The sequence below is a fragment of the Canis lupus genome, chromosome 12 (assembly GCF_048164855.1).
Source record: "Canis lupus baileyi chromosome 12, mCanLup2.hap1, whole genome shotgun sequence".
NCBI classification, from domain to species: Eukaryota; Metazoa; Chordata; class Mammalia; order Carnivora; family Canidae; genus Canis; species Canis lupus.
Window position 1 is genome coordinate 45,900,762 of NC_132849.1, and position 12,993 is coordinate 45,913,754.

Sequence of the window (12,993 nt, forward strand, 5' to 3'; positions counted from 1 at the left end):
AAATCCTTTTTAAAAAAAAAAAAAGACAGAGGGCAGCCCAGGTGGCTCAGCGGTTTAGCGCCGCCTTCAGCCCAGGGTGTGATCCTGGAGACCAGGGATCCCATGGAGTCCCATGTCAGGCTCCCTGCATGGAGCCTGCTTCTCCCTCTGTCTATGTCTCTGCCTCTCTCTCTCTCTCTGTCTCTCATGAATAAATAAATATATAATCCTAAAAAAAAGTCAGCAATTAAAAAAAAAGACAGAAAGAAATCAACTTAACTGCATTTCATATGAAAACTATAATCATACCCAAGAGGGAAAAAAGGATTAACCCAATTAACTTTTGAACATAATACTTATACTATATGAAACTGAATGAAAAACTATATATGTTACTTTGAGACAAAAAAATAGCTATAAACAAATACGGAATTCTATTTGAAATATTTCCATTTTTTAAAATGGAATGGATTAACAATTCTGAAACTACTTCCTGTGTACTGTGGGTTGGCCAAATGAGTAAATATATTAAAGGTAATGACAGCCAGGTTTCTCATTGTTGAAGCTGAGTTATAAATGCGGAGAGGGGGAACACCAGAATGAATTCTGTTGTGCTAAAATGGATTGAGGATATCAATGTGAACTATGTTTTAATATAAAGATTTAGATGTGTGTATATATAAATAGGTACGTATGTATGTATGTACGTATATGTATTTTTTGCAGGCTCAGTTAACTAAAAGGGTTCAAGCAAATGCACCCAGATTTTGGTTTCTAAATACCATTCTCCACTAAAAGGACCCAGGGATCCAGGGCTCACTGTTGGCCAGAAAGCAAGGAAGTAACAACAACAAAAAAATGGGGGAGACATACCAAAAAGATATAGAGCCAACATTAGCAATGAAATAAATAATAGTAATAACAGAATATTCATGGAGTAAAATAAGCATATACGGGGGTATCCTGATATGTTAAGTGAATGAATGAGAAAGGAAAGCTCTCCCTTATGGTAGACTACTAAGTAATAAATGTAGGAGAAATGATGAAATGAAAAAAATCACCATTTTGCATTCATCATAATAATCTCTTCAGTCATAAATCCGCATTGGATTCTGAAAATCTGTGGGTGCAAGTTCAATGGAGAAAGGATATCTATATAATTTCAAAGTATCTGCTTATAGATTACTTATTACAAAGGGAAAAGTCACTTTACTGTGAATTAACCCAGTAAACACTACACCTTAACTCAAGTTAACATTACCAATAAATGGAACATTGACATCACTGATTTTCTGATATGATACCCTTAAAAAGACATCTTTCCTGTGATGTTTTAGCCAAACACTATTGAATCTAAACATAAGGTTATATCAAAAAACACAAACTGAGGTCTGTTCTAAAAATAACTTATTGTGAAGAAAAGCTGGGGCACTTGGGTGTTTCAGTAGTTGAGCATTTGCCTGTGGCTCAGGGCATGATCCCGGGGTTCTGGGATGGAGTCCTGCATCAGGCTCCTCATGGGAAGCCTGTTTCTCCCTCTGTCTCTGCCCCTCTTTCTGTGTCTCTCATGAATAAATAAAATCTAAAAAAAAAAAAAAAAAAAAAGCCAAGGAACCATACTAGAGAGAAGAAGACTCAAGATATATCACAACTAAATGATGCTGGATGAGACCCAGACCGGGTTACAGGGGAACATAGCTATGATGGATATTATTGTACAAATGGTGAAATTTGAATACAAACTGTGGGCTAGATCAGTTTCCCAAATATTCTTTGTTCAAAGTGCCCTTAGTATCTCAATTTTTTTCAGTGTTCCTTGGTCAAAGGAAATATCCAGGTTCAAACAACGTATTATTTATGTCCTGACAATTTAGTTGCCATTTGAAAAAATAATACACATAAATTGAAAGCTTTTTATTTCATCTGAACCACAATGGGATTTGTGCGCCTGTTGGGCATTGCACAATTTTTCAAACCTTGGAATCAGATTGGACAAAAGCACCCTCGTTTCCTGCTTCACATTGATTTTTGGTGCCGTATTTGCTTTTTCATCACAACCCCTGAAAAATCCAGCTTCCCAAATATGTGACATATCCAAGGAATATGGTGCCACCTATTGTTGAAATTGTACATGACCTTGAGCTAATAGTTTTCATTTTGTTTGCCTTGAAAACTTACAATGTAAAATATCCCATAGATATCCCCTTGGGTAACCCTGTGAGGATGTGGAGCACTCCAGTGCAGTTTGAGAACCATAGGATTAGATAATAGTGTCTTGTTACAATGTTACATTTCCTGATTTTGATAAATATACTACTGCTATGTAAGAGAAAGTCCTTCTTCTTAGGAAATAAATATACACTGAAGTATTTATGGTATTAAAGAAACATGTCTGCAAATTACTGTCAACTTATTTAGGAAAAAAAGTGTGTGTATATATATGAATATATAGATAGTGAACACAAGTGATATAGTAAATGAGGCAAAATGTCAATACTTGATGAATCTGGGTAAAGGATATACACAATTTTTGCCCTATTAAACTTTTGAGTGAAATTACTTCAAAATAAAGATTTTTAAAAATGCAGCACAATAGTCTACATTTTAAGGTGTATATACATATGTAGTAAAAACAATTTTTAAAATGCCTGTTAATTAAAAGCACCAATTCAGATAGTTGCAAACTTTTATGAAGAGGAAGGATGGATGTATTGGGAAAGACTACATATAGTATCAGTGATATTTTATTTGCTAAGCTATATGATGGATGCATAGGTATTCATTATATTATTTGTTATACCTTTAACAGTGTCTAAAATATATCATAATTTAGTTTAAAAATATACATTTAAAATATGTAGTCTTTAATACATAAAAATAAACATGAGTACAAGAAAACATAGGGCTATTTACTGGGAACTACCATGTACTTCATGTGCATTATCTCCTGCAAGTCTTACCCTCACTGCATGCCCATCTTATGCCAACATAAAGTATAACAGGGCTGACTCCAAAGCTCATGTTCCTAATCCCTGCCTTTCAGGGTTCACACTATACACAGCTAATGCATACTTTTTAAAAAAAAATTTTATTTCTAAAGATTTATTTATTTGAGAGAGAGAGAGAGAGAACGAGTGATGGGGAGGAGCAGAGGGAGACACAGAAAACACAAGAGAGAAGCAGACTCTGATGAGAAGGAAGCCCAGGGCTGGATCATGACCTGAGCTGAAGGCAGATGCTTAGCCAACTGAGTCACCCAGGCACCCCTACACTTCTTTCTTCTTTGTGCATTAAAGCCTGGAAAAGAAAGGCATGGGGAGAACCTGGAATAAAAAAAAAAAAAAAACTGGAACGGAAAGCTAACTTTCTTGCTTTTTCTATTCCGAATTAATTTAACACACCTAGCAGAAAATATGGCTATACACTTTCAAACCTCACAAATATCAATATGAAAAAATGATAATAAATTTTAATCTTTGGCCTGTTTTACTGCCCATATGCTCAATAGTATCATACCTCATCAGTCTTTTACTAAGTGAAGATTTGACATTTTGCAATTGTTCTTCCATAGCACCAGTTCTATTGCAGGGCCAAAGGTGAACTAGCAAAGAAATAGACGTTTGTTGATTTATTAAATTATTCTGTGAGATCAGCATCTAGATTTGTGAAGAATCAGTATAAATTCAATTATTTTGAACTTTAAAATATCAAAATCCTGACCAGGACTTGTATTTCATGGTCGTAAAAAAATCTTAGAAGCTTCATTAAACTAAGATTTATTACTTGTTCATTATAAATACAACCCGGAGTAAGCTTTCTTAAAAACCGTGTCTTTAAGACAAAATGTTTGAAAATCCGACTCAAGATAGCTAAGAAATGTTGAAGCTTTATTCAGTATCTCCCTGCAATGTGTATTTCCTTTAGAATACTGAAAGCTACGTGAAAACGAAAATAATGCTACTTTTGCCCTTGTAATTTACTGGGAGGTTGGGCAGCCGTTATTTTTCGGGGCACTTAACATTTCTCAAGTTCTATTTAACTTCTGTAAATCAAAAAAAATCAAGATTTTTTTAATCACTCAAAAAATTACTCTTCCTCTGTTTTTTATTGCTGTTTTTTTCTTAATCCAAGCAGATGCTTTTCTTGTCCCCTGCAACAGAAAATTGGTTATGTTAGGATTCATGATTATTCTACTATCATATTACCAGTTACAGGGAAGGTGAGCAAAAATGATGGGGTTGGGACGCCCGGATGGCTCAGATGGTTGAGCGTCTGCCTTCGGCTCAGGTCCTGGGATCGAGTCTCGCGTCCAGCTTCTTGCTCTGCGGGGGGGTGGGGGGGGGCTGCTTTTCCTCCCCCCCCCACCCCCCGCGTGTTCTCTCTCTCTCTCAAATAAATAAAAAACAAAAAAATAAATGATGGAGTTAAGTTTGAATGTGAATGGGAGCGAGAGGAAAATGAAGGAGCCACACGCACCCCATTTAACTGGAAGAGTCTAAGAAACGTCTAACGTGAGCTTTCTTCCTACACAGAAGGATCACTTAATAGAAGACCAATGACTCCACTAAAATCCGTTTTTACTCCAAATAGACACCTTGCCTTTTTTTTTTTTTTTTTAACGACAGGAACGGGATTCAGATGTCGCCTAACGCCTCTGTTCCAGAACCAGAGCCCCGACTTCCCTCCACTTCCCCCGGCTCCCCCGCAAGTCCGAGCAACAGAAACGTAGTATGGGGAGGCGGGGTGGGGGGCAGCGTAGACGCGCCCACAGGGACCTTTAGAATTCAGGGAAAACACCGCCCCAAACACTCCAAGGTCTGCGAGTCTATGGGCCTGCGCCCACAGCTCCAAATACTCCCAGCCCGAGGATCTGCCCCAGACCAACACGTTTCTACCAGTCGCTGCAAACGTCAACAGACGCCGCCGGCCCGCGCCCTCGCACCCCACCCGCACTCTCCGTGGCGACGGCCGCCCCTCAACGCCCACTTCCTGCCGAGGGACGCGGCCCCGCGCGGAGGCGCGACTCCCGGGAACAAGTAACCAACACCGCGTCTCCAGAGCCCGGTGATGACGTCACGCCGCCCCTCTCTAGCATCGCGAGACTCTCTTCTCCCACCCCCAGTTCCCAGCGCTCCCGACCGCCCGCGCCGGCTGCTAGGCAGCGGCGGGGATGGCGAGCCGCGGAGCCGGGGCGGTGACGACAGCAGCGGCTCCGCCATTGGACGGGGAGGCCTGAGGGACGGGCCAGCCTAGTGAGCAAGGAGATAGCGAGGCGGGTGGCCCCGAGAGAGCGAGGGCAATGGAGGCCAACATGCCGAAACGGAAGGAACCTGGCAAGTCCCTGCGCATCAAAGTCATCTCCATGGGCAACGCTGAAGTGGGAAAAGTGAGTACCGCGCCGGGAGGGGCGGGACCTCGGCGCGGCGGGGCCACGTGCCGATTGGCTGCGACGGCGGCCACTCAACAGCCCGCGGCCCAGCCTCCTCCCCGCCCCTGAGCAGGCCGGGGTCTCCTGCTAGGGGATGCGCCTCCCGAGGAAAAACACTTCTGACCTTTTTGACCTTTGGGTTGCCCCCCCTCCTCCTTCACTGACGTCACTCTCCATAAGGAGGTGCCTCATGTGACCGCTAACCCCTTGAATGTACCCCCCAAAGAGTAAGGAGGCCTAGGTCCTTATGTCAGATCGTCTGCCTAGCTACCCTGTCCGCGTCCTAGGTGACCTGTCCAGGACTTAGAGGTGGAGAATAAAAGTTTACTTATCCCAGCAGTTCTTGGCAGCCTAAGGGAACTCACGGGGGTGCATGTGAGGATCGGAGTTTGTAAATGTTACTCTGCAGACATGGAGCCCAGAATCTATTTTAAGAGCGTAACTGATGGTGACATGTTTCTCAAGGGAAGTGCGGTGGATGTCAAGGAGCCTGCATTATTTTTTGTGTATTGGCTTTATTTTTATTTCTGGTAGTGTCGTCATATCCATTCTGTCAAAGCCTTAGTTCCACCGCCTTTCTCTCTGCTGGATCTACTGGGTATCTGCTATAAGCTCTCCCGCATTGGGGGTGGGGGGAGGGGGAGGAGGGTGGGCAGAGGAACCAGAGGCCTTCTCCCAAGTGAATTCTAAACTGTCTGCTTTTCACCCAAATTATCTTACTTCCTAGGGAAGTGGAAGCTATTAGTTAAGAACCTCCCAAAGATTATCAAATCAATGACAGAGACAGGATTAGAACTTGGATCTTTCTTTCCATCATTGTATGCTGTGAAAATCAACTCCAAGTAGGAACTATATGCCAAAAGAGCTGTTAATGCAAGTGTTTAGGCCAGTGCCTTGCACGTAGTTGATGCTCAGTAAATGTTTATTAGTGTCATTTCTTTCCATTTAGCAATGTCCGGTACTATTTTAATTATGTATCTGTCTGTATGTATGTAAGTATTAACGTAGCAGTCACTGAAAGTCAACATTTATTGAACATCAAATATGTGCCAGGCATTAAAAAGTAAAGAATAAAGCCTCTGAAAGGTTCAATAGTAAGCTGGCTAAGTAATCATGCATCACTTTTTAATTTTCTATGCTTAACAGTACAACATTAAAAATACCCCAAAATGCCCAGTGTCACATTTATTTGGCATTGTTTAGATTTATTAGCCAATGCAATTAGACAAGAGAAAAAAATAAAATATGAAATGCTGGAAAGAAGAAGGCAAAATTATTGTTATTTGCTAGTGATATGATTATTTATCTGGAAGCCCAAAGAGAATTAACTGAAAAGCTTTTAGAAACAATAAGAAGGGATCCCTCGGTGGCTCAGCGGTTTAGTGCCTGCCTTTGGTCCAGGGCGTGATCCTGGAGACCCCGGATGGAGTCCCACATCAGGCTCCCCGCATGGAGCCTGCTTCTCCCTCTGCCTGTGTCTCTGCCTCTCTCTCTCTCTCTCTCTCTCTCTGTGTGTCTCTCATGAATAAATAAATAAAATCTTTAAAAAAAGAAACAAGAAAATTCAGTAAGGCAACATTAATATACAAAAAGTAGCTTTAATGTATCAAATGATATGGGACACCTGGGTGGCTCAGCAGTTGAGCATCTGCCTTCGGCCCAGGGCATGATCCTGGGGTCCCAGGATTGAGTCCCACATCGGGTTCCCCACAGGGAGCCCGCTTCTCCCTCTGCCTGTGTCTCTGTCTCTCTCTGTGTCTCTCATGAATGAATAAATAAAATCTTTAAAATATATATATATCAAATGATATGTTTTAATATATAATTGAGAAATTATTTAATTTACAATAACAGCCAAAATAAAGTACCTAGGTTTAAACTTAAGAAGAAATAGGTAGGACCTAAATGAAGAAAAATTTCAAGCTCTACAAAGTGACATAAAGTTACTTAGGCAAATGGGAAGATATACTTTATCCTTAATAAGACTACTCAACATTTTAGGAATATCAAATCTTTAAAATAATCTACAAATGTAATTCAGTCCTATTAAAATATCAACAGGGTTTTTTCCTTTCAAAATTCATAAAAGGTACTAAAGTCCTTATGAAAAATTAAATGTGAAAAAAAAAATTAAATGTGAAAATAACCAAGAAAACTGTGGAAAAAAGAAAACACTACCAGATAATAAAACCTATTTTAAAATTACCAAACTTTTCCTATTGGTGCTGGAAAGGGCATAGAGAGACATCAGTGGAACAGACTGGAGTCGAGAAATAAATCCAAACACATAAGGAAATTCAATTTACAACAAATGTAGTAAAGTGGTGGGAATGTAGGGACCATTTAATAAGTACTGTCGGAACAACTATTTACTATTTGGGAGTGAGGTAGATTCCTTTGGCATTGCTTTCTCAGAAATGAATTTTAGATGGACCACAGATTTAAAAGTAACTTGGAAAAAAATACCATTTTGTTGAGCCACCTGGGTGGCTTTGTTGCTTAAATGTCTGACTCTTGATTTTGGCTTAGGTCATGATCTCAGGGGTCATGAGGTCCTGCCCCATGCTGAGCAAAGAGCCTGCTTAAGATTCTCTCTGTCCCTCTCCCTTTGGCCCTTCCCTTCATGCTCACTCTCTCTCATTAAAAAAAAAAAAAAAAAAGCCTTAGTTATAAAAGTAGCACCATGCTCATTTTAAAGAATGTGGAAAATGAAAAAAAAAAAAAGAATGTGGAAAATGTAGAAAGATAAACAATTTTAAGTTAAAAATTAAGGCATGGGGGGATCCCTGGGTGGCTCAGCGGCTTAGCAACTGCCTCCAGCCCAAGGCGTGATCCTAGAGTCCGGGGATCAAGTCCCACATCAGGCTCCCCGCATGGAGCCTGCCTCTCCCTCTGCCTGTGTCTCTGCCTCTCTCTCTCTCTCTGTGTCTCTCATGAATGAGTAAATAAAATCTTAAAAAAAAAAATTAAGGCATACCCTAGTAAATAATCTTTGGGTCAAAGGACCAATCAAAACAAATGACAAAATAACTAGAAAGCAATGCAAGGGAGAGAATCTATACTGAAACCCTCCTAACAAAATTAAAGCTGTAGTGAAAGGAAAACACATTATCATTCATTTCTAAAGAAGAGAGAGAAAAACTAAAGGAACTTAATGGTTTTACAACTTTGTGAGTATACTAAAACCACTGAATTGTATATCTTAAAAATGTGAATTTTGAGATATGGTTTATCTTATTTTAAAAGACTACCTAGTGGGGATCCTTGGGTGGCTCAGCAGTTTAGTGCTTGCTTTCAGCCCAGGGCGGGATCCTGGAGATCCTGGATCAAGTCCCACGTCGGGCTCTCTGTATGGAGCCTGCTTCTCCCCCGCCTGTGTCTCTGCCTCTCTCTCTCTCTCTCTCTCTCTGTCTCTCATGAATAAATAAATAAAATCTTAAAAAAAAAAAAAAGACTACTTAGTACCTAAGACATTAGAAAAAGGTCACAAGATAAACCAAAAGTTTTGGATTTTGAGAATTAGTTAATGAGAGTCAATAAAAAAAAAAAAGTGCCTAAAAAATCTATTTAAGAAAAATAGAAACAAAAAATGACAAAATTAGTACTGAAAGGGAAACATAATTACATACCAGAAGAGATTAAAAGACTGACTAGAGAATATTGCATTCTAATTCTATAGAAGCACATTTGAAAATGTAGAGGAAATGGAGGACTTCCTAGCAAAATATAAATTACCAAAATTGACTTGAAAAGAAGTAGAAAACCCAATTGAGGGATGCTTGGGTGGCTCAGCAGTTGAGAGTGCCTTTGACTCAGGGTGTGATCATGGTCTGGGGATCCATCCTGCATCAGGCTCCCTGCATGGCACCTGCTTCTCCCTCTGCCTATGTCTCTGCCTCTGTGTGTGTGTGTGTCTCAAGAATGAATGAATGAATGAATGAATGAATGAATGAATGAATAAATAAATAAATAATCTTTTTAAAAAAATCATTCTTTTCCTCTTAACCTTAAATATCACCTTGGTCACTTTTAAAATTTCTTCTTTTAATGAGATCTATTTCTGGGCTCTCTGTTCTGTTCTACTGACCTATTTGTCTAATCTTATGCCAATATAATACTGTCTTGATTGGTTTCAGACTATATTTTAATCTATTAAGATGGGTTCCCTCCTCTTTCCACTGCCCTGTCCCATTCCTCTTTTTCATAATTTGATTATTTCTTCCCAGACAGTTGTTCTTTCATATGAATTTTAGGATTATTCTATTTAAAAAAGAGGCTCAGGGCAGCCCAGGTGGCTCAGCGGTTTAGCGCTGCCTTCAGCCCAGGGCCTGATCCTGGAGACCTGGGATCAAGTCCCACGTCAGGCTCCCTGCATGGAGCCTGCTTCTCCCTCTGCCTGTGTCTCTGCCCCTCTCTCTCTCTCTCTCTCTCTCTCTGGTCTCTCATGAATAAATAAATAAAATCTTTAAAAAATAAAAAAAAATAAAAAAGAGGCTCAAACCTGTTAAGATTTTAATGAAAACTGCATTAAAAAAAGTACCTAAAAGTCTATTTAAGAAAAATAGTGAAACATTCTCTCTGTATTTATGTTATTTAACTTAGCTTATAAGATCCTAAGGGCCAGGAACCCTGTCTATTTATGTTTTAGGGATAGTTATTAATACAATTACTTAAATGTGTGTCTTGTGAAACACTTAGAACTAGTGTTTAAATAGTGTACTGGAGTTAAAGGGCTGCCGAACCCCTTAATCTTATGAATAATTTAGAAAAAGGCTATATTCATTTTCCCAGGCTATTGTGAGAGAAAGTATTTGTGAAGTGCATTCAAGCTATAAAATGTTTTAAAAGTAGAGCCTCTTAGCAGTAGTCACTCAAAGAAATTTTTCCTTCAGTTCACAATAAGCTTATTAACTGCTTTTTAAATTAACTCTCCTGTTTAATTTAGGTTCACGTTCATCAGGGAAGGATTTGAGCAGAATAAACTCCATTACTAGCACTCCCAAGTAAATTATAAGTTTCATGAGTGCTAAAGGTTATTAATATACAAGTCTTCTAAAATTGGTTTTCCCTGGCACTAAGCAAATTTCATTGGCATGAACAAAAGAGAGAAAGAAGTAAAATACTGATGTTTGTTATCCTCAAATAGTTTACTGTCTAGCTAAAGAGAGAAGGTAAATATACACATGTGAAATGATAACTAACAAAGCAATATGTGAGTGCTGGTGTGCGTGTGTGTGTATGTGTAATATATGCATACATGTTAGTATGCATGTAAAGTGTTAGAAGAGTTCAGATGCAGGAAAGATCTCTTACAACCTGGAGCTCAGAGTTTGAGCTGGGTCTTAAAGATTAAGTAAGACTTGTAAAGAAGGGAGTAGTACTTTTCCAAGAAGAGGGAAAAGTAATGACAAAAGTCAGGAAATCGGGTCTCTGGGAGTTTTGCAGAAATGGAGAGTTTATATTAGAAGGGTTCAGACAGGGAACACAGATTAGGGCCAGATTATGGAGAACCTTGAATAAAGGACAAAGGAATTTGGATTTCAAACCTAGCAATGAGAAGCCACTGAAGACTTTTGAGTTAGGGAAGTGAAATGATGTCAGTGGTGTGTAGTATTGACTGCAGTTGGGAGGAAAGGAAAGCAAAAAGACCAGAAAAGAATTTCTTGTATCTGTCTAGGAGTAGATGATGAGGATCTAAATCCAAATGATGTCAATGGGAATTGGAATGGGGAGAAAGAAACAAGAAACATTTGGAAGATTTAGAAAGGCTCAGAATCAAACATGGCTTTAATATTCTGATCTTCTGTAGTAGGGAAAATAGTGGTATTATTAACAGAACAGGGATGTCAGCAGGATGAACTGATTTTATGTATAGGATTAGTTCATTTTTGGGCATATTGAATTTGAGGTAACAGCAGGACACCTAAGTAGAAACTAGTCTTAGTATTTTAAGTTGTAGATCTGCTTTTGAGAAGGGAGGTCAGACATTTAGACAAATGTCTAAACATAGACGTTCTGGTAGTATTGTTGAAAGCATGAGTAAATCTTCAAATGAAAAGAGCAAAAGGATCAAGAACTAAACTGAAATATGTTTAGTATTAAGGGAAGAATATTTAAGTAATTTTTCTTTAAAATTTTCACTTTTAGCATTTGTTTTCTCAGGATGCCTGGCTGGCTCAGTGGTTGTGTCTGCCTTCGGCTTAGATCATGATCCTGAGGTCCTGGTCCTGGGATCAAGTCTCATATCAGGCTTCTGGCAGGGAGCTTGCTTCTCCCTCTGCCTATTTCTGTCTCTCTCTCTCTCTCCTGTATAAATAAATAAAATCTTTAAAAAAAAAGAAAATGCTTTCTCTTTCATTGTGATGAATGATGAAACTGTAATGAAGAATTGTGCTCATTTTGTATGTTTCCAGAGTATATTTACTAAAAGCACGTATTTTTCTTTACCTTTTTAGAGCTGTATTATAAAACGGTACTGTGAGAAAAGATTTGTGTCTAAATATCTTGCAACAATTGGAATTGACTATGGAGTCACAAAGTAAGTACATTGTTTCTTTGGACTTGTAAATTACATAGACTTGGGCTGTTCTAAAATGATACATCTTGAAATAGAGATTCTGAAGATAAATCAGGGAAGATAGGAATGAGACCATTACAGATAAGGTAGTGATCATATAATTTGTTCATCACTGAGCACATTCTTTTTGCCAGGCCTTGCCTTAGGTGTAGGGTCTAAAAAAATGAGGAGGTCAAAAGCCTAACTGGCAGATGAACCTTTTTAGGAAACATGTTCTATATAAACAAATCCTATTAGCAGATGTTTGTAAAGCATCATAGTAAAAATAATAGATACCAACTCCATCCTTCCTGTTTCTAACATAGTGAAGCTCAAATTCCAGCATGCTAAGAAGTACTTTAAGAGTTTGTAAAAATGCAGATTCCTGGGACCTGTCCACTAAGAGTCTCATTTGTCAGGTCTGAAGTGGGGCACAGGAGTCTGCATTTTTAACAGCCTTGGGTAATAATGATGCAGGTGGTCTCCAGGCCATAACCTAGGAAAGCATGACCTTGAGGTAAAAAAGTACCATTTCTCTTAAGGTAATTTCCTGTCTGGCATCTGAATTAAATTAACCTCTTTGAGTTTTAGTGTGTGAATACATTTGTGTTCATTCCCGACTTCATAACCTTTAGTTACATCCCCTCTCAGCTGCTCTCTCTTTAAAGCAAAATTTTCTAATATAAATTGTTATGCCAGATCTTCTCCAGATGCTCTTAGACTGTCGTTATTTTGTTTTGCCGTTCTTACATCCTCTTTTATAAGATGGATCCTGATTTCACAGATGTTAAAATGAACACAAATATGTGTCTTAGAATTGCTGAAATGTGGTAGAGAATTCAGGAATAAAGAAATGATCAGTGGTTAGCTTGATTTAAATCTACAAGTAATATAAAACAACTGTAGGAATTATGGTTTCAGAACAGAAAATGGAGGTTATAAATGTGAACAAGGGAATAATAATAATAAATAAACCAGGAGGTAACGTAGGGACAATGAGAGTGAGTACTGATGTCCTTGTATTCTGTAG

General features: G+C 38.9%; 1 protein-coding gene and 1 long non-coding RNA gene across 3 annotated transcripts in view; one reads left to right on the plus strand and one right to left on the minus strand.

The window, feature by feature from the left end:
* Positions 1–226: 226 nt before the first annotated feature.
* On the minus strand, positions 227–4,586 carry LOC140601633 (uncharacterized). Of its 2 annotated transcripts, none has more exons than XR_012004631.1 (3): positions 4,185–4,586; positions 3,496–3,580; positions 227–3,276 (listed from the first exon to the last, which is right to left on the minus strand). It is a non-coding gene; the product is annotated as an uncharacterized lncRNA (long non-coding RNA). The 2 variants fall into 2 exon arrangements; XR_012004630.1 differs by having other exon boundaries at positions 227–3,302.
* A 458-nt stretch (positions 4,587–5,044) lies between these two features.
* The window catches only part of DNAJC27 (DnaJ heat shock protein family (Hsp40) member C27), a 31,530-nt gene continuing 23,581 nt past the window's right edge, over positions 5,045–12,993 (plus strand). The window contains exons 1-2 of the mRNA XM_072770846.1: positions 5,045–5,365; positions 11,863–11,945. Coding sequence (XP_072626947.1) covers positions 5,279–5,365; positions 11,863–11,945 — 170 coding nt within the window. The 5' untranslated portion in view covers positions 5,045–5,278. The remainder of the gene's footprint in view (positions 5,366–11,862; positions 11,946–12,993) is intronic.